Source organism: Camelus dromedarius, chromosome 1 (assembly GCF_036321535.1).
Source record: "Camelus dromedarius isolate mCamDro1 chromosome 1, mCamDro1.pat, whole genome shotgun sequence".
NCBI classification, from domain to species: domain Eukaryota; kingdom Metazoa; phylum Chordata; class Mammalia; order Artiodactyla; family Camelidae; genus Camelus; species Camelus dromedarius.
This window is the reverse complement of record NC_087436.1, coordinates 72,532,360-72,553,468: the sequence shown is the minus strand read 5'-3', so window position 1 is coordinate 72,553,468 and position 21,109 is coordinate 72,532,360. Positions and strand designations below refer to the sequence as shown.

General features: G+C 36.7%; 2 protein-coding genes across 5 annotated transcripts in view; both read right to left on the bottom strand.

The window, feature by feature from the left end:
* Positions 1-452: 452 nt before the first annotated feature.
* Positions 453-7,815, bottom strand: EPGN (epithelial mitogen). Of its 2 annotated transcripts, XM_031470643.2 has the most exons (5): positions 7,673-7,815; positions 7,050-7,139; positions 4,173-4,293; positions 3,281-3,433; positions 453-1,799 (listed from the first exon to the last, which is right to left on the bottom strand). In XM_031470643.2, the coding sequence occupies exons 1-5, from the start codon at positions 7,713-7,715 to the stop codon at positions 1,745-1,747; spliced, it is 462 nt and encodes a 153-aa protein (XP_031326503.1). In that variant the 5' UTR covers positions 7,716-7,815; the 3' UTR covers positions 453-1,744. The 2 variants fall into 2 exon arrangements, with proteins under 2 accessions (XP_031326503.1, XP_031326516.1); XM_031470656.2 differs by lacking the exon at positions 3,281-3,433.
* Positions 7,816-12,076: 4,261 nt separating this feature from the next.
* MTHFD2L (methylenetetrahydrofolate dehydrogenase (NADP+ dependent) 2 like) overlaps positions 12,077-21,109 on the bottom strand; it is a 115,390-nt gene continuing 106,357 nt past the window's right edge. For all 3 annotated transcript variants that reach the window (XM_031470582.2, XM_031470606.2, XM_064485402.1), the window contains one exon: positions 12,077-13,780. In XM_031470582.2, the coding sequence (XP_031326442.1) occupies positions 13,668-13,780 (113 nt within the window). In that variant the 3' untranslated portion in view covers positions 12,077-13,667. The remainder of the gene's footprint in view (positions 13,781-21,109) is intronic.

The window sequence follows — 21,109 nt, the reverse complement described above, 5'->3', positions numbered from 1 at the left end:
ACTCTCCCAGCTTTTTAACACCTTTTTGAAGTGCTCAGGAAAAGCCTAGCTTTCTAGGTGCGGTCGCTGCAGTCATTGGGAGGAACCTTCACCTCCCTACTCCTTGGTTATGATGTAACCTGGGCATACTTTGTGAGATCATGCAGAAAGTGCTGATGTGCAATTCATCTGCATTAAATTCCTTCTGAAGGAAAAACAAAGCGAGTGAAGTACCTTCTACTCAAAGGAAAGCAGAATGTAAAGCTTTGTTCAGAAGTGAATGAAAAGACATAACTTCCTGTAAGAGAAAGGCTTGTTATTAGGCTACCGTTGTAAAAATATTCACGTTTGATCCTCTTTTAACCTATCTTATGATCAAAATTATTTTGCTTATCTACACCACAATAGAAAAAAAAAGTCCATAGTTTTAGAATAGATCTAACAGAGAAATGGTAGATATTATTATTCTTTAATTTCATGTTTTACTTCCTTTAAAAACAAATTCTTAAATTATTATTTCACAAATCAAACACTAAAATATACACATAAGATGATATCTAATGATGTGTTTTGAGTTAGGGGTGAGGGTGGGGACAGAGATGGGCTGAGAATAGTCCCACTTGCAACACAGGTATGGAAAATTGTCTCTCTTTTCTTACTATCAAATTTTAGAGCCAGAAGGACTTTGTAGAAAATGAAATCAAAGCCCAAAGAAATGAAGGGACCTGCACAAAACTTTTCCAGTTAGGTGGAGGAAATATGATTAAAGAGGAAGAACCTTAATATTCCCAAACTGGTGTTTCTACCAATGTTCCATTGTCTATCTCTACATGTGCATCCTCTATCGAGTATTCAGAAATGGTAAAGAAAGTTTCCACATGCTGTTGGCTGCTGAAAAAATTCCTGTGTCCAATTCTTCAGTTTCTATTTCAGAACCAATTGTAGAACTTTATTTATTAGTAGAATTTTAGAATTTAAGTGCAAATAGATAGTCGTCAGGTAATTCCACTAACAGTGGGAGAAAGTGATGAACATAAACATTCGATGACCAGTGAGTCCGACAGAAAGCTTTATAATCCATGTAAAAATAGAAATGTTTTGCCTACTCAGGGCTCAATATCCATATAGCTTTCAGTCATTAGAAACTTTTTAGCTTATTCCATATTTCACAGTGTTATCACCAGCTGGATATGATTTATGTTTGCCTTGGACATTCAATTTTCTTTTCCTTGGCTAAACTTCAGGCACACGTTTGTTCCCTGGAGGTGCTATAATACTGATTTCGTCCTAATAGTTGACATCACATTCTTTTAGACATCATGAAAGCAGCATATTTGGGATTCAGTCCGTAGAACAGTGGTCCAGAATAATGGTGGCGAGCACAATGAAGAACCCAAGCTTGGCATTGCTGTAACTTGCTGCAAGGTTGATGATTGTTCCCATGAAAATTCACATCTGACATGGTTGGAAGCATAAAACTCAGTCTCTCTGCAGTAAGAGCAATAACCACACAAAAGCAGAAAACCCAGAGTGGGACTCTGGACTTGACTTCTGTCCCTGTAGCTTGCTCCCGTGGCTCCCATGGCACCCTCACGATGGCCAAGTCTGAGGACCAACGTTGACATGTACTCTCTCGTTTCATCATGATCCCAACTTCTATTATTTTCAAGTCTAGTCAGCTTGGTAAGTTGTGTTGTTTCACTTGGAGATTTCAGTCTTGGGCCCACTGATTTTTACAAATGCCTCATGAAAATTTCTTACAGTCTCACAGTGGTCTTCCTCTGGAACAGACCTTAAAAGGTGATTTCAATTTTAGACACCTAGAACAGAGCATTGGTTTCCGTGTGAATTTGACTAATGTTTTTATAGCTCATTAAGAATTATATAAACGCTCTGGTGTAGCAGTTGCCCTTGCACCACCTGTATCCCCTTTACCCGCTGGTGGACCGCCCCCCAGCAGCTGTGGGTGCTAATAGGCTCACAGCACCATCCTTCCCTAGAGGATTGTTTTGGCCAAACAGAGGACTTCCCCTGAAGATTCCTAGGGGATTCCAGGCCCCTACCCCTTGCCCCACCAGGAGCATCCTAACATCCATGCTTGATGACACTGGGTATTAAAACCAAAATCCCTCACATTCTTGGGATGGGTCTGCAGAGCCATTCATGTCTTTTCCTGTGGAATCAGCTTGAGGCTAGACTTCAGCTAAAGCCGCATCTTAGCTGACCTCCTACCTCTGCTCTAGCTTTCCTGCTTCATTACAGATATGTCTCCTTAGACTGCTCCCTTTCCCAGTCACTCACATAAGAGGTCCTGTCTTAGGTTCTGCTTCTTAGGGAGCCTGACCTCAGACAGCTGTCTTGTTAGCATTAAAAGGTCTTACCTTTTTGGTTTTTTTCCTTTCTTGGTCTCTTAAGCAATTGAGATAACAGATCTTACATCAATTTGTTCACCATTGATAGAACAGATTTTATTCTAAGATGCAATTGTTAAGCAAACAATTTTTTTTTTATTTTGTAGCCATGTTTGGTCATTTAAAAAAATGACAAACTAGTTAATAACGTACAGCAAGGGAAATGTATTTATACCTTTTTCTTTAATGTGCCTCATGTTATTTCTTGACTGTTCCCTACTTACATGGAAATTAAGGAAAAATGACCAGTGTGGAAAAGCCAGAAATAACAATTAATAATTAATACATGAGTAATTTATACTTAGCGGCTTAAGCTTATCTTCTTAGGTTTTTAGCAATAGACAGTGTCTCCTGAATGTACCCTCATTGGTGTCTGGGGGTAAGTGGCCCAAGTTTGTCATGCATTTGCATTCATTTAATACTCATTTCTTGATTTGTTCATTCAACAAATATTTACTGAGTGTTTATAGTGTGCCGGACGTGGTATTTGGCACTGAATATAATTGTGCACAAGACATATTTAATTTTTACCCCGTTTGCTGGACGTGGTATTTGGCACTGAATATAATTGTGCACAAAACACATTTAATTTTTACCCTTGTGGGCCAACTGTCCTCCTCATTTATAACTTTGATGTAGGCAGACAGAGTTAAGGATGAAGGGAAATTACAAATTGGAACTACCCTTTGGCAACTGAAGGTACATTTTTACCTCTTGTCTGGATTTATGAGAAAAGACATCAAAATAAATATGTAGGAACTTGCCAGATTTATAGTCATATTTTCGCTAAAAAAAATTAATACGTGTCAATGCCTGGTACATGGTAGGGGCTCAACACATTTGTCCAAGGAACGAGTGCCCAGTGACTTCATACTTTATCTTTTTCATACCTCTTTCTTATGTAGCAGTAAAAAATAACAAGAAAACCACTTAATAATAGTCCAACGCCAATCCCAATTGCAATGTATTTTTCATAAGAATCCACAGCATATGACGTTAAGGTCAAGTGCTCACACCTTTCTCCAGTATAACCAGTAAAACACCTTTAAAAAAAGAAAATAATGTATAATTTTAAAACTCAGGATGACAGAAACACAAATGACCAATTTCAAAGAATGAAAAAAAAATTTAATGAAAAGTAAGTGATTTAAATTAAAGAGGCAGACACCAGTTGAAAGCCAATCTATGAAAGGTCCTGAGGAAGCTATGTATTTTATAAAAATCATTTGATTAAAACCCCATAGTAATGCAACTTCTGCCACTGGTAGTAGGGAAAGGTAGTTTGCTTGCATGGGTTGATCTAGAAAATTGTTAACCTGATCTTTTATAGGAGGATACTGAGCAAACTGATGATCATAGAGATAATATCTCAGTTGATCCAGAACTTTATATTCCTGAAGTGGTTTTGCCGTAGTCTGTTTCATTTCATCCTATAATCAACCCATGAAAACTCATAGTCATCTTTGAATGTTGTTAAAATGTAGATTTGGATTCAGTAGTTTTGAGGTGGAGCATGAGTTTCTGCATTTCTAACAGGATCCCAGGTTACACAGATGATACTAACCTAGGAACCATATTTTTGAGTAATAAGGATTAGGTAGGTCAGAAGAAGACTCCTTAGATATTCTAATACAAAGAGGACTGGTCAATCATGTTCAAATTGTGTACCCTTTTTGCTAGATGATATAGAGGTATGTGGAAACATACCATGTGAAATACCATGTGCAAGGAGGCATACATTCTCCTCCCATCTCTAGGACTTGGGAAGTGCTCTGCAATTACCTGCAGATGGCTTTCTCCAGCTCGTGGTGGAATGCACAAACACCATTGATGCAGTAACTGTGGTGGTCTTCCAAGCAGTGACGTGAGAACTTCAAGGCAATGGGTCCTTCTGTGTAGTCAGCTAGAAAAGAAGATACAATTTTAACTGATGAGGTGGGTCACACTTTTATAGTAGATTTGTAACACATATGTAAAAAGACGTTTAGTTTTAAGACTATTTGTGAGTCATGTGAACTATTGATTAATTCCTTTGGCAGGTTGGGTTAATATCATCTAGACATATCACTGATTAATTAGGAGGTAGAAGTGGATTGATCATTCCATTCTTTAGAAACTACATAATAAGGCATGGATACAAGTTTGCCAAAAGGTGGCAGCATTGCTTCTAGTCCTAGCATGCTGTCCTGAGCAAGGCTTCCCAAATGTTGCCTGATGCTAATAAATATAGAAGCTTTTACAGTTTTTTTCTTTCTCCCCTTTACACCCAAGAAGTCAGCACTTAGGAAGATTTGGATTTATGCTTGTGAGAAAATGAACTTGATTTCTCCTCACTCCCCAGAGAAGCGTGAGATGAGACTCCCCTTTCCCTTTATGGTGACTACCTTAAGTAGTTAATGGTGGAGGGAGCATTTTCCCTGACTGATTTCAGAAGAGCTATTGTTACGACCTATCCAGGAAGCCAGAAACAACTCATGGCTCAGGCTTAGCACAGCTAAGACAATACCTTCGAATGTTAATTAGAAAGTTTACTCATTTAAGAGGCATTATGAGATCCTGGGAAAAGCCATGCAGTTGGAATTAGAAAATCTGGGTTTTGATTTCTAGTGCTAATACTCTGTAAGTCACCACGCTTGGCAAAACTTTTGTGGTCAAGTGTCCAGAAGCCTCTTTATGGCCATTTTCCCTTTGGGAAGCTGTACTGTGGCAAAATATGTGTATTTCAGGATGCTTTCTCTTCATTGCTAGATGTACTAAAGACATACACCTATCCTGTCCTTGACATTTATGCAGTGGGAATGACACTTGGGTCAAACTACATGATTGAGTCCTTCGTGGTATACTTTAATTACTGATTCTTAAATTCTTCTCGAGAAGAATTAGTGGCATTTTATTCTGTCATTGTCATGAATAAACAGATCTCCTCATCCATAGTTATCATGTTACCCCCTACATGCCTCGCTAAGTAGATTAAGAGAATACTACTCATTTGTTTTTAGGAAAAAAAGAACCAAAAAGGCATAATTTTTATATTGAAAATACTAAATCTTTTAGACACGAAGACCAACAAGATACTGTGTTGTGTAACTTCACTTTGGCTGAGAAAACACATTATCTTAAAAATCACATTCATTTTGTTGACTGTGGTATAGTAAATCTAATTTCTTATCTTAATAATTAATTGTAAGTCAGTGAGAATTCCCATTATAAACTGTGCTAGGTTCTTTCTACTTCAAGATTAAATAAGTTCAATTAACCAAGCCTGAACCAGGACTTCCTAGAAAATGTGAGAATTGAAAGAAGACATTTCCAAAGAAAGAGTATACTAGAGACTTGTCTTTCCCCTAATGAGAAGAATATTAGTTATAACTTCATGAAGAACTTTGTAATATACAAAATAATCTGGATTCAGATTTTAAGTTAAATAAAAAGCAGGTAAAATCTAAAATTCTCCCATTAAGAAAGCAAAGGAAAACCACTGAGATGATATATTCACAATCCCTTTTTTCCATTATTATTCCCTGTAACTTGGAGAATTTTACTTGCACTTCACTACTGGGGAAGAAAAAAGGTGGTGATGGGCACACTGTTACGTCACTGAGAGGCAACTGTACTTTAATTTTCTACAGTATCATCTTCCAACAAAGATGCTTTCTCTTTGTTTAAAAGTTCAAAAGACATGAAGGATTTGGCTAAAAGTTATCCTAACACACAAATTTTATTTTGCAGATTGATATATATTCAAAAACTCAAATGAGCAAAATATTTTAAGTAAATTTTTTAAACTTAAAATTATTGGTGCAATGAAGAATAATTAAATATTACTATTTTTCATGTTCAGAAACAATATGTTTGACTTTATCTTCCTGTATTTGCCTGGCTCTGAGAGCAATATATAGTGTTACAGTGTTTTCTCTGTCCTAAGTCAAATGGCCAGTTTTCATATCGGGGGATGGTATGTGATTTGCTTGAGAATCACAACTACCTGATACACAGGTGTTGGCAGGTAACGAGCTTTCCAAGTTCTCGTCTAAGAGTTTAAACAGTCTGGAAAAATGCTAATACTCTACAGTGGCCAGAAGATATTCTAATCATAATAATAAAACAGGAAAGAAAATATATCATCACCATCAACAACAAAAATTGGGTACATGTGGTTAGGAAATATAGCACCTACTAAAGCAACAAAAAAAGTTCCCCAAAACAAACAAGAAAGAAGACTTTTCCAAAGATGAAGGAAAGTGGATGAAGGCTTCATCTTGTGGCCATAATTTCTTCAGCTGCAAAGCTCATAATCACAGATCAAAATAAGAAGTCACTCATCAAGAATGCTGAAATGGGGACAGACCGCCTCTGGATGCAGTGGGTTATTGGGAACCCAGCAGGAATCAAGCAGAAAGTGTTGCAAGTTTCACATCCAGGACAGTGACTGAAGACAACTTTGTTTCTCTCATTTGCTTCACTTCTTTCTTTTGAAAAGGCAGTTCTTTGCTGACACATTTACCTGTCACTTCCATTTAACAGCATCCTAATAAATGATTATCTAATAATAAAATATATATTTAAAAATTTCCAGTGTTGCTTTTATCACAATCCGAACTTCTCTCAAATTTTAAAAAGAAAAAAGTCTCTTGAGATACATAAGTGTGAAGAAAATACCTTCAGTTGTGTTAACTGTCCAGTTACTTTGCTGGGTTGTGGTTGGGGCTGTTACAGTCATGGCTGCCTCTTCAGTCAGGGCTGTCATTGCTGTGTGGAGGGGAGGGAAAGGCGTCTTTAGCAGGTGAGCCTCCTTCTACGTACAGGCAGCAGATTGAGAGTTACTCTGTTTATTCCCATGTCTATTCTGTTTTTAATTCATTTACATTTGAAATCCATAACCTGACTGGGGCAATATCCTGACAGTTTCTTATCTATTCCAGTTCTACTGACTACATTATAATTACAGAAGATAGAAGCACACTAATTTTAAGAGAAAGTACATACATTTATAAACTAATCCTATCACAAAGATGTTATTATATCATAGTTAAAATATATCGACTACTCTTCAATTGTATAAAGTAAGCATTTTCAAGATCTCAGAAAAAGAGGTATCAAAATATTTAAGGAGAGGAACATACATTACATAAGAAACTAAATTAATTCCCAGACTCCTTGTTTGGATCTTTGTCCTGAAGAACAACTGCTGAAAAGCCAACTCCTCACTTATTCAGAGAAAACAAATCCCATTCCCACTTTACACTGACAGAGAATTAACAAATCAAAAAGAAATGACCTACCATTGAATAAGAAGTAGACTGTCATTGGAACTCCGAAAGCCATTTCCCACACTTGTTAAGAGTATCTTGCTCTTATCCTCCTAGACTGACGGCTGGAAGGTTTTTATTGAGCTCTCTTTCTTGCATTTATATTTCACGAAGCGTCATCTGGCAGGTCTTACCAATCAAAAAAATATGTACTTCTGGCAGCAGCACGAAGCCTCGAGGCGCTCGCGCACTTGCTGAGGATACCTGTGTTATCTAGCACTGTGATCAAGTTTTCTTTTGAAACACTGGTTTCCTGTTACCTGTGGGCATAATCATGTTTGTAAAAGTACTTAAAACCACAAAAAAGAATCAGAATTCAGGAAAGGCCTCCTTGCTGTGAACTTAGAACCCTACCAGCTCCAAAGTTGCTAGCGACCTATATAGGATTCAAACACGGGGGAGTTTTGGTGTTTCCAAACTAGGACAAAGCTTAACCTGTTAGTAAAAGAAATATCCCTGAAATTGCATTTACTGAAATGCTTTTCAGTACCGAAGGGGTTCCCCTGCAAATCGAGATATTTTGTAAGTTAGTGGCAGGGGAGAATAATTAAATTTGTGTAAAAATAGAGGTTTAATACTCCATTTGAATTTTTGCTATTTAGTTTTACTATTTTAGGTCTGTAAAAATAATTATTTTTAAGAGTATAACATTTACCTTTATATCATTCTTCTATTAATCTTATTTTAAGAAGATGGAATGGGTTACTAAGTTCCAGGAATTGCAGTTCTTAAGAATGTGCCCCCAGTAATTAGGCTGGAGAGAACCAATAAAGCACTAAGATATTACTACCACCACCACCACCTCTGTTAAGGTGAAGTTAAAATTAAATTAATGTTTGGTGCATCTAATGAATAGAAAGTTTTAAGTTTAATACAAATTCAAGATTTTCTCTTAATCTACTTAAGATTATTAAAGTGCCATTTTTAAGGCCAAACCATGTAATTATTGCTATTACATTTTGTGACTACAGGAGCATCTATAAATTTTCACTTGCCCCAAATTATTATAAATAATTTATAAATATGTTTTACTGAGATATTGCTTCTTTCTACCAGGAATGTCAATTGCTCATATTTTCTGTACCTTTAAAACCTGTTTAAGTCAAGATAGGTTGTCATTTGCATCATGTCCACCCAGCAAATTCAATTTACCAGAAAGGAGCCATTTCATTAAGAGATGAATTTGGCTTTAGAAATCACACAAGAATGAGCTTGTCGAACTCATTAAACTTGGGCAATCACTTAACCACAGGAGTCATCCTGTTAAAGTTAAAAGAACTTGGCTCACTTTATATGTGCCTACATTCTGTATTTCTGCTTTTGTGGGGTTTTTGAACTGTTTGTTATTAAAACAATTTCTGAATACTATTTTTCCCAGGCAGATATTTGAATTATAAATCAAATAATCATCTTCTGTCCCACTGGTGAGAATTTAAGAAGAAATCATTTAAAGAATTAAATAAACCACAACCAATGGCAGTTGCAGGAGGAAGATGCTAAGACTAATGTTAAATATCTTTATGTCTAAGACTGGGACATAGCACAACAGCCAGCTTCGTAATAACTGTCAACTGCTGCTTGCACAGTGCTTGGCATTTTGCAGAAGGGTCTCATGCACATCCCAATTCTGTCTTCAGTAGTTCTGGCCCCATCAAATCCAGTGCCTAATATATAGCGTACAGTCAATGAATCTGTCTTGAGTGAATAAAGAAATAAACAATAGGCCTGATTTCCATTCCTATATGGCAAATAAGGAATGAAGACTCAAAAACAATAAAGTGAACTTGCCAGAGGACACGTCCTCGAGTCAGGACTTGAATTCATGTTCAGATTCCGGATCATATGCCCTTTCCACTTCCCCAGCTGTGTCCTCCGGTAGGAGTCAGTTTACTGATCTCAGTGGGATTCTCCTAATTATTTCCTAAACTCAAGCTTTCAGTAAATTAAGTCTGTTATAAGAATCTAAACGTTAAATGAACTGTGGCCTTTGCATGCATGTAGGCTGAGAGAAGTGGACCCCTGTCTCCCTAGATGTCTCTCCACTCTGGTGCATTGGGTCACATAATGTAGAAACTCGTCTACCACTGGAGTTTGAGGTTCATACCAGAAAATAGCTCTCATCATCCCACGAGCTTCTCTTCCCCTGGACTCATCCTGCTGGATCCCACTTACACTCTGTAGGAGGGTCTCCTGCCTTCCTGTCCTCAGTCCTCTCATCACGGAGTCCTTCCCTAATCCTGTAGAATGGGGGAGGTGGGCATGTGGCCTCACTGGTATTTGCATTCGTTCCTAACACTTGTTAAAGTGAGAAAGAAGGCTAAGAGCTGCAGCACTCCACTATCATTTCTTCTGTCTTTAATTTATTCATCTCTCCCTGGTTATAAGCATCTCTGCAAGTATCTTCTCTTCCCTTCTCTCCCCTTAAGTTAATTTTTTCCTTCCTTTCTCCTTCTCCCTCCTCTTCCTTTTCTTTTTCTCTCCTTCCCTCTCTTCCTTCCTTTTTTTGTCTTTATTTCTTGCTCTTTCACTAACAACCAAAATTTGTTGCTGGACATTGGCAGGAAATGGTCTTCAGCCCATTGCTTCTCTCTCTCTCAACTTACTCTGTAATGCTCGTGGATTCAGTTGCCATCCATTCATTCATAAGATATTGACTACCTATAATATCCATGGCACTAGGCTGGGTGTATTGTTTGCAAGACAAACAGACAAATCATGCGTGGACTCTGACCTCAAGGAATTCGGGGAGTAAGGAAAGTACATATATAAATGCAGTGCTGGGTAGAGAAGAATGACTATCATGAATGTGTGCAAACTGCTATGAGAGCTTGAGGGTGGGACTCAGTCAAACTCTCACATCATTTTTCATGGATAAGTTTCATTGAAGTGAATCTGAAATAGTGAGTAGAATTTAGAAATCCAGTGGTAAGAGAAAGGATTCCAGGTAGGGGTGGGCCAAGCACTGAGGGGAGGCAGAGTGATATAGTGAAAAGAGAGTGGGTTCTGGCTCCCATCATCCTAAAAGACTTTTTTGAATTCTAGTTTGACCTTTACTCTCCATTTGACCTTGACTGAAACTTTTTAATAATCTTGTGTCGATTTCCTCACGTATCAAATGAGGATTGTTAATAACAGCAACAACAACAAAAAGAATGCATTTAGACCACGATAGGTGCTCAATTAAGGACAGCTATTATTAATGGACAAGTGTAGAAAGACACAGGGTGTGTACAATGGGCAGCAAACAGGTCAGGAATTTACTGGTTAATACATGCTGATGAGTCTTAAATTTTCATCACTAGCCATGAATTCTTATTCTGATCCCAGACTGACATTACATCAGGACTTTAATCTATGAATTATGTCATCACCTCAAACTCAACATGTCTTAAACTGAACATATTATCTCTTCTCCAAAATCAGCTCCTCTTTACAACTTCCTCCTGTTAATCAGTGATAACATCCTCTAGGCTGTAACTGCAGCTCTCATCACTGACTAAATGTAGTCTAAATTCTGATTTATCCAGGATTTCTCTAATATGTTTCTGTTATTATTCTATTATCCAGCTGTATTTCCACCACTCTCCAACACTTTTCATTTTAGTATGAATGTAACCCTTGCTTTTATATATAAAAATACACACATATATGCGGAACTCTTTCTCACCTCCATATCCTCATATTATTCAATCTCCATTAATTCTTCAGGGTCCTTTTTACACATACTTGTAGAAGAAGGGTACTTACTTCTTCAAAGCTCCTCAACCAGGCAATTGTATGTCTATGTTTTATGCACCCCCCCAAGTATGTATAAATGAAGTCATGGTACCAATGAACCAACTTTATTTCCTTTGTATGTTGGCAAAGGCTTCCTTCTTGGCCAGGCTTTACTTAGGCTCTTTTGAGTCCCTTTCTCAACTAGGCATGGACTTAGCCTGCCTGCGGAGCCCAGTTTTAGCAAAGAAATCTGCTCAGTTAGTTTACGGAGAATCCCTCTGGCTCTGTCATATCTGATCAAGTTCCTCATCTCCTACCCTTGATAGCTGGCCTAACCTTATCAAGAATCATGGTAAGCTAGTTTCACAAGAATCCCTCTACCTTTGACATCTAATCAAATTCCTCTTAGTTTTCCATCCATTGATTCCCTCACTCTGCTCATTGGCTATCAATCCATAGCTGTCTTGGCTGTATTCAGAGTTGAGTTCAGTCTCCCCTACTGCGATAGTTTTGACCCCATTGCAATAGTCTCAAATAAAGTCTTCCTTACATTTTTAACAAACGTTAGAATAATTTTTCTCTTACATTGTTTTAATTAGTCTCTGGAAAGGCTCACTCCTGAATTTTAGCCTTGCCAAAGGGGCAAAAAATCTAAAAAAAACAACTCCTCTTGCATTTTGGGGTGGGGGGAGGGGAAGCTCAAAATCACAGACTTCGCCTTTTCCTTGTACATTTATTTTGGGTTGGTATGTTTGTTTTGGGAATTTGGGGCACTTAAAAATTAAAGAGGGCCTTTCTGAAATGTTTGCTTGAGAGCTTTGGATTTAAACTTCTATCAGGGTTACTAGGCAAAGATTTGTGTGGAATGGGCTATAGAACCTTTTCTTTCATGTTTGAGAAATGTGCATTTCCCCAGCATGCTGTGAAGAAATAGATAACAACCACATGAAAAAAGAAACTTATAGATAGATAGCTTAAGGAAAAAGAAGACAGGTATTCCTTTCCAAATTACCTTTATTATACAGTTGAAATATTAATTATAAACATCTAGTCTATTTTCACAAGAATGATCAAGAATACACACTAATAAGGACATGCATTGGGTACGAATCATTATTGGCACATAAACACACTAGGATTTGGGCATGAAAACAATACAATTATGTGCCCAGGGTAGTCTCAAAATAGCCTTCAACTGACAGTCATATGTATTTTCTAATCTAAATCGTGTTAGAAACATGGCATCTACTTTGAAAACCAAATGCCATAAGAGAAGAGGGAAGAACTGTGGGCAACAAAGCAGTAGATTTTCAGTCACATCCTAAGGTTTAGTTTTGGCATACTGGAAGTGCATGTTTTCCTATGAAATTTCTAGATTTGTGAACAAACATAACGTCTATTCTTGAATGAAGTTCATGCTCATACTACAGCATATTTTTCTGATATTTGTTGGAAAATACAACCTTCATTTTGTTTTGTATATTGGCTTATGTTTGGATTTTCCATTATTCCTCAAGGAAGGTGTTGTCCATATATTTTTCTAGAAGAACAAGGAAACTACATGTAAACCTAACATATTCTTATTACATTTCTACAATGGCAAGTAGTCATTCACAATTTGACATGCCTAATACTTTCCCAAGTAACACTGCATTTTTTGCCTTCCCTGAATATTTTCTTTCCTTGAAGGGAGCATCATTTCTCGTTAAGATGCCTCAACTGATGCATTCGGGAGAAATGTGAGATCAAAATTTTATTTTTAATATTTTATCTTTCTTTTAGCAAGTAAGCTCTTTTTCAGCATACAATATAGAACATAACATATATAAAAACTGAGCACGATTACAGCAAAACCTAAATCACATTTTACAAGGGTGCCTATTTAGCTGACAAAACGTTTGTTAAAAACATACTATGTGAGATATTTGTGCCAAAAATATATGCACTTATCGTGAGCCCTTTATTATTTTAATATTATGAACGAATGTTATTCACAAAGTAAACAACTGTTACTAAAGTTTTCATTGTCATTGCTTTGTTTTTTTCCTAAAATTAAAACCCACTCCAAATATTCAGTGAATATTAGGAGGAAATGCATTAAGTTGTATGAATCATCTGACCCACAATGATTCCATCCATGAAAAAAATAAATACAGTGTAGAAATAGCTTTGTAGTAAAATATAAAGGTTTTTTCCTTTTGTCAAGTAAATAAACAGCATGGCTTCAGTTTGCTTTGTGCTGTCATGTGACCTAGTAAATTATTTTTTTTGCTGCCAGAAGAGTGTTCTTGAGAAGCATCGCCACCGTCATGGGTCCCACGCCTCCGGGAACTGGTGTGATAAAGCTAGCCTTCTTCTGAACAGCTGGTGGAGGAAACAGAAAGTATTCTTTATTTTTTTTATTTTTTCTAAGAATTTCATATTTTCAAACGCACTTAAATGTTAAAAGATAAACTGAGGGCATTAAAAAAAAAAGTAAAGAGTTTATTTGAGCAAAAATGGATTCAAATGGGGTGGCGCCAACCCTGAAGTAGTTGTTAAGGCTTCCACCATCGGGTGCGCAGGGAGTGACTTACAGAGAAAAGGTGGAAGCAAAGCAAGCAGATTGTTGATTGGTTATAGCTTAAAGCCTAGTTGGCTGTTTGTGATTGGTTGTCCTTAGGTTTCTATTTTATAACCTTGAGGCATTTACAGGCTAAGATTTTGGTTTGCTCATGCAGGCAGCTGCGGCATTAGAACCACCTCAGTCTAATGGCCTCCTTGTTTAATTAACAGAATATAGAAGATTTTTCTGCACTACACATAGAACCCTAACAACCTCACATCATTTTTAGAATGAAGCAGACTATAACACACACACACACACACACACACACACACCTCTGTGTATGATATCCAGTGTGTATAGAAAGAACACAATAAGGCCAACACTGTAGAATGAATCTCCATGTAGCTCAGTCTTACATGATGAAAATCTATAACCCATGATTGATCCAACTATGTGTAATCCCAGCTAGCTACTTCTAAAATACATAATATTGATCACAGAGTGGAGACAGGATAAAGACAGTTCCGTTACATTAGAATGTTCCTGTTATAACAGCAGCATCATGTATATATGTGGATAATGCATTCCAGTCCAAGTCTAATAAGAATCACTAAACATATTAAAATTATCTGAAACACAAAACGCACACAGTCCTCTTGTAAGGTATGAATGAAGACTTCTTCAGTGAATATACTTAAAGAAAATGGCAGAGAATTTTCAGCAAGTTGTATTTAAGAATGTTCTTACACCCACAATATTACAGGTGAATGACTCCACGCACTGACCTACTTACTGGCTTAGTGCTTCACCGTGTGAATAAGAACAATGAAGTTTTTCCAGATAACTCTTTTCGTACAAAGTTAGCATAGACAATACTTCTTTCACGCATACTCTGACCTTATTAATCACATGCTATTTAGATGTATTGCCTTTTACAAGTTTGCTCATATATGCATTAATATATAAAATCACATATTTGTAAAGCACTGACTTTGAAATATTAATTCAGGAATAAAACCAGTAGATGTTTTCTAGAGCTTAAGTATTATTTTTAATTAGCGTATTTAATAATTGCCTTTATTATGTGTCAGGTGTTCTGTTGCCTCTTTAAGTCACAGTGGCACCTAACCCAGATGTTAGCATCCTCATTTTACTAATGAGTTACTCTTTTTGTGTGTTGTTGTTAGTGGAGAGACTGAGGATTGAACCCAGGATCTCATGCATGCTAAGCATGCTCTCTACCACTGAGCTATACCCTGCCCACTTAAGTATTATTTTTGTACAATTTATATTGCCTTCTTGAACTACAGTTTGTAAAATTTACATTTACTTTAAGTGTAAGTAGTATACTGCAATCATTTTTTAAATCATAGGAAAATATTATTTTACCTGAAGAAAAGTCTAAATAAGCTTGAAGTCATCATCAAAAAATATCCTGCTAGTGTGTATCACGAATCTTCTCATGGTGCACAACAAAGAAAAGAACACTGTGATTTGGAAGATAATATTTTTGAAATATTAAGCATGTCCTTTCCCTGCCGTTCTTCTATTCAATGCACTCTGTGCTGAAGAAACACTAGACTAGGTCAACAGCCATTTCATAAATAGCTAGCTATGAATTATCAGTCCTTCCTTCCTTTGCTCTTGCTATTCCTTCCACCTGGATACGCTGCTTCCCGAATACGCTGCTACGTTCTCCAAATAAGAAACTCCTTACTATTCTTTAAAAGCCAATAAAATGTTACCTGTCCATAAATTTTCTCGAAACTTTACCCTTCCAACACTGAATTAAAAGCTCCACCATCTATTTCCAGTCACTCTATACCAGACTCTATTATGGAATTTACCACACTGTGCTGTCTGCGCCTTTAACTAGACACCAGCACCTAGAAGGCAGAAACTCTTTGTGGTGGTGGCTGTCATTTTTTAATCTTAGAACTGCTCTGTGCTCCGAGGCATTCAGTAAATTTTGATAAAGCAAATTAACTAGCCCTTGATATTTAAAATCCAAAGTCAATTTGCAGGAATGTGTCGGTGCTTTTGACTAGATACAAACAACATCAAAACAATTTAAAGTTAATTTACTGAAAAATTCAAGCTACTTTTTTTGCTTGAGGGTGACAAACTGCATTTTTCACTTTCTAATAAGCTGACCTGATGGCATGAGCAATGCCTTCTAGGTAGGACCTTTTCTATAAGATTAGAAAAGTAATGCCTTTAAAAATTTCAGCAGGTCTCTGGAAGAAATGTACTACACTACTATTACTTACATTGATAGTATATAAAATCATAAACTTGTAAAGCACTAACTTTGAAATGTTAATAAAGATAGAATACTACTGAATAGTATAGTAAATTATGAATCAAGTACGAACTCAATCTTCCCTGGAAAACAAAATGGCTTATTTCACAATCAAAAGGTGGATTAAATTGGGAATCTATTGTGGGTATACAATCATTTTTTATGTAATTTGGTTTTCAACTTTGAAGAGGGAAGTGGTTTGGAATTATGTACATATGGAAAAATAATAATAACTGCAGCTACTATTAATTGAATACTCACTACTTGCCAAGAACTTCATACACATGACTTTAATAATTAATATTTAATTATTATTTCATTTTAATAGATGAGGAAAATGTGGCTCACTGAAGTTAAAATGACCTACCACTCTCCTATATTGTAGATACATTCACAGCCAGGTTTGAATCATTCTGTGATTCTATAATTCCACCCCCATCCCAATACAACTATATTACCATAACTTGAACAAGTAGAAAAGTCCCAAGAAAGGCTCATGTGCCAAAAATTAACTCAGTTTTCTCAAAAGGTTAGGGAGATATTTTGGAAAAACAGACAAAGAGGGACAAGTTCTAATATAGTAATTTTCTGACAATTGTACTATGAGTACTCATGGCTCATCATCTTTGAATTATATCCAGCACTTCAAATTACAGCTGACTTAGTAGTCTGAGTTACTTTCTTCCTGGGTGAGATTCAGATCAGATAAACCATGGGTCTGCTCGGGTATTATGACCTTCTTCTTCCAAATTATGTTTTTCACAGCATGCATACTACTGTATTCTTTTGCTCAAAAAGTGAAGTTTGGGGTGGAGGAATAGGGAATGAGAACGGGCTGTTGCGTGAAATAACACCTGCCTGAAATTTGTAGCTCTGTGTCTTGCATTTTTGCACACTTTACTGCCGAAAAGTAACACACATTTATCTTGTCTATCACTTAGACTAGAATTAGACTGTGTGATGGGTAATAGGTCTTCACTTGACCTAGGCTAGGACTTCTCTAGATATTAATAAGCATTTAGTTGCATCAACAGAGCCCTGTAAATTACTCATTAGCAGAAGTTGATGACCTCACTGTGAACACACCTGGTTATGCAAACACTTGTTTCAAGTATTTTTATCTTTGGAATAAAGTAGACAGTTGTGAAAATGAAGTTTGTACATAGTGTTGACAGGTTGATTTTGATTTTGATTTTTCACAGTTGAATTTGATTTAAAAAATGTAAGAACTCTATTCCCTTTGATTTGATTTTCATGAGAATCTATGCCTGGGACAGTTTATCTGCTGCTGGCTAGTGTTAACGTGTTCTTTGTCTATTTACATAAGGACCAGGATACAGAAGTAAATGCTTTCTCAAGAAAGATGAGGAATTATTATTGGAAAGGGCTGATGGGTACAGATACCAGTGCTTAAAAGAAATTCTCTAGTCTAATGATTTTGCATAACTATTTCAGGGCTGTCCTAAGCAACGTGTTTATGAAGTACCAGAGGTGGCTTATGAGCTAAAATTAGTCATGTGAGAAAGAGTTAAATTCAATACATGTTTGATGCTCTTTAAGTCATCTTCCCGAATCCTGTTTGCAAGAGAGTAAATTAACAAGCATTATATCACCAGAATAACTTTTCATTGGCTGGTCTGAGGGCAGACAAGGGTTAGCACTTGCTTATAGAAATAATGCTATTAAAGATTAATCCTGTTATGTGTGGGAAAAAGGTGTTCTATATGCTCCACTGAAAATAATTACAGAAGAATTTTAAGGCAATAATTCTACTCAGAAACTTATATCCTATGAGAGAGTGTGGGTGTGTGTTTCAAGGAAAATACCAAAAATTCTGTATGTATGAGAATCAGGTATTGTATCTTGATTGATACTTGTGCTTTCATGAAACCAGAGTTAAATTCAATTTCATAAAGTCAACATGATTTCAGAGTTACTGAAACCGTAATGGAGGCAAATAAAACAATCATAAAATCCTATTATCATCTGCATGGAACTTACCTTAGGGAATGAGATTTATATGGAAATGATTTGGTGATGTTTAAAGCAGTTTCTGAAAATAAGAATATTTTGAGGAAAGGCAACAATGATTATGACAATATATTTGAATGACTCTCTGTAGACTTTAGGCCCTGCAAAGTAAATTCTATAGATTTCCTTAAAAATAATAATGCTCTACCAGCATAATTTAGACTGTGAGAGAGTGTATGTTCAGTTGTATAGAAAGAAAAGATATTACCATTTAAAGTCAGTCATTTTAGACACATGATTTGCCTTTGTACTTACTATTCTCTGTTTGACATACAAATACTTGAATCATAGTTACTCGTGCCCCATTGGTCAAAGCAAGTCATGTGATCAAGCTCAAATTTAAAGGCTTGGAATAGGAAGAATGGCAAAGTCACATTGCCTAGAGGACAGAAGATATGTGTAGTCATTTTTGATAATCCACTGTAACGGTCTCTTGGTTTTCAGTCTCCACCTTATTAGCCATATAATCTGCTGCCAGATTTATTCTTCAAAGCATATATTAGATCATTTCAGCTTATAAACATTTGATGAATCGTCACTGTCTCTTCAGTAAAATATAAACTATTTGTCATGGCAATTAGGATCCTTTATTATCTGGCCCTATATCCTTGTCTTACATTGTTTCTCAGTCTTTGCATGTTTTCCTAACTTGATTATTCGCTGTTACTACACATGCTAAAAACTGCTCCAGGTGGATTCACAGCAACAGCTTCTTGAGAAAGACAGCCATAGGCACTGTTCCTTGGAATTTACAGTCTAGTTGGGAGATGTATATTACAAATATAACTTCCTAAGGATTCCTTATGCTAAGGTTTTGAAATGTTCTACAAATGAAATGCTTACTGCACTGTGGCGTGTTGGGAAGACCTCACTGAGCATGAGCATATGTGGTATATCTATGCTAAGTCTAGAAACCTGAGGATGAATCAGACTTTTCCAGGTGAAAATGAGAGGTGGGGAGTAGACAGCATTCTTGGTGGGGGAACAGTGTTTGTGATGAAGGTGGGCAGAAGCTTCCCTCAGGTGGAAAGTGGCATGAACTCTTGCAAACTCTGCAAGAAGGCCAGTGGGGCTGACGTGTAGAAGTAAAGGGGAGGAGTTGCAGGAGATGACATGGAATAGTCTGGCTCATGGAGAGCCTAGCAGATAATGCTACAAATTTGCAGTATTAACCTAAGAGCAATGGTTAAGGTGGAAAAATACATATATTTGGAGGCAGGGTAAGTCAGGTGGGGAAACTGCCTGTACTGTGTACATTTTTCTAATGAGATGAGTTTATCATCTGTGGCAGAGAGAAGGGAGAACACAAAAGTAGCCACACAAAGTAAGACATGCTAAGATGGTAATAAATGCTGGTTCTTGTGGGAGCACCTCAAAGACAAACAGAAATCAGATGAGGGTCAGAGAAATATTTGTAAAGTGACATAAAAGCATCAAGATCTTATGGCCGTCTAAGGGGGTAAGAAAGAAGGATAGAAGGCAATGCAAGCATACGGAATAGTAAAGCAAAGGAGGTTTGGACTTGACAATGAAGCGGACTCAATGGAGGAGCTTAAAGAAGTTCACCATGACTAAAGCACCTAGCGGAAATGAAGAGTAGAAAGAGATGAGGCGAGGGAGGTGGTCCTGGGCCTCGTGAACCCACAGTGAGGGGTCAGGACGCTTAGGATGGGTGATGGCAGCTATGGTTTCTGCGAATAAGCTTTTAAAAAGACTTCTGCGAGTGAACTTGGTTATTTATATATTTAGGAATAACCAGTTTTGCAAGATGAGAAATTGGAGAGAAAATGTGTACTACAAGATAATTTTCAGAAGAAAATTATAATAAAGGAGAAATTCATGTTGCAGTTTCATAAAGTTTCAGGGTTTTGAATGCTATTAAATTTTTTTATTCAAGAAATCGGTTTTCAGCCTGGAATCTAAATCTAATCTGCTGGGCTTCCTTTTCTCTGCTAGGTAGGGAGCTACTTTTTATCATGTTACTGAATTCAGATTTCTAAAGAGAAGAAATAAGACAGGTTTGGCTTGACATTATTTTCATCATTTCTTACTTGAAGTTAACCATCTTTCTGTGTCAGGAAAGGAACAATAGGGTATGGAGCAAGGTTTAAAATCTGAGGTTATGGCAGGGATGCTGAAAGAAAGTATGTATTCAGTTTATGTGTGTGCCTCAAAAAAGTCCAGTGTGACACATGGTCACAAGGTGTGGAAATATTACTAATTAAGGATACTTATAGCAACATAAGGGGAATTAAAATGCCTTTTAACAATTAATGTAAGAATAAAATAAGAAGTATGTGATCATTAACTTTTTGGCACCAGCAACCCATGCTTCATGACAGGGTGTCTCTGGTTTGTGTGTTGTGTGTCATTATTTCCTCTAGAAACTCTATGTTCCCAGATTCCCAGGGCCTGGGCTTAAAAATCCAATTTCATCTAAGATACTTTTGTTAGGAAGACTCACTAATTCTTAGGCAGATAGTGAATTTCTGCTTCAGTACATTATACACTATTCCAAAATTCCCAAATAATGGAATTTTCATATGTAACTAAAAATAATTAATGTTGCTACTACCATTTGGAAATTGTATCTTCTGGCAAAGTCAAAGAATATATTTGTGCCTTGTAAGTCTATTTTGGGGTGGAAGAAGAGGAATTGATATCTCAGGTCCCTATGGTATTGTTTTATTTCCCTTTGTATTTTGTTCAATTCTCTGTCTCTTTCAAGGAAGTACTCTAAGCCCATGTCAGATTTCCAACAATGCTACAACTCATTTTTAAAACCAGCTCCCTTCTCCCAAAGGAAAAGGGA

Coding starts and splice junctions, on each gene's coding strand:
- EPGN (XM_031470643.2), bottom strand. CDS start 7,715: ATGGCTTTCGGAGTTCCAATGACAGTCTACTTCTTATTCAATG. Junction 4,294..7,049: donor GACAGTTAACACAACTGAAG/GTATTTTCTTCA, acceptor CTTCTTTTCTAG/CTGACTACACAGAAGGACCC. Junction 3,434..4,172: donor CTGGAGAAAGCCATCTGCAG/GTAATTGCAGAG, acceptor CTTTTTTTAAAG/GTGTTTTACTGGTTATACTG.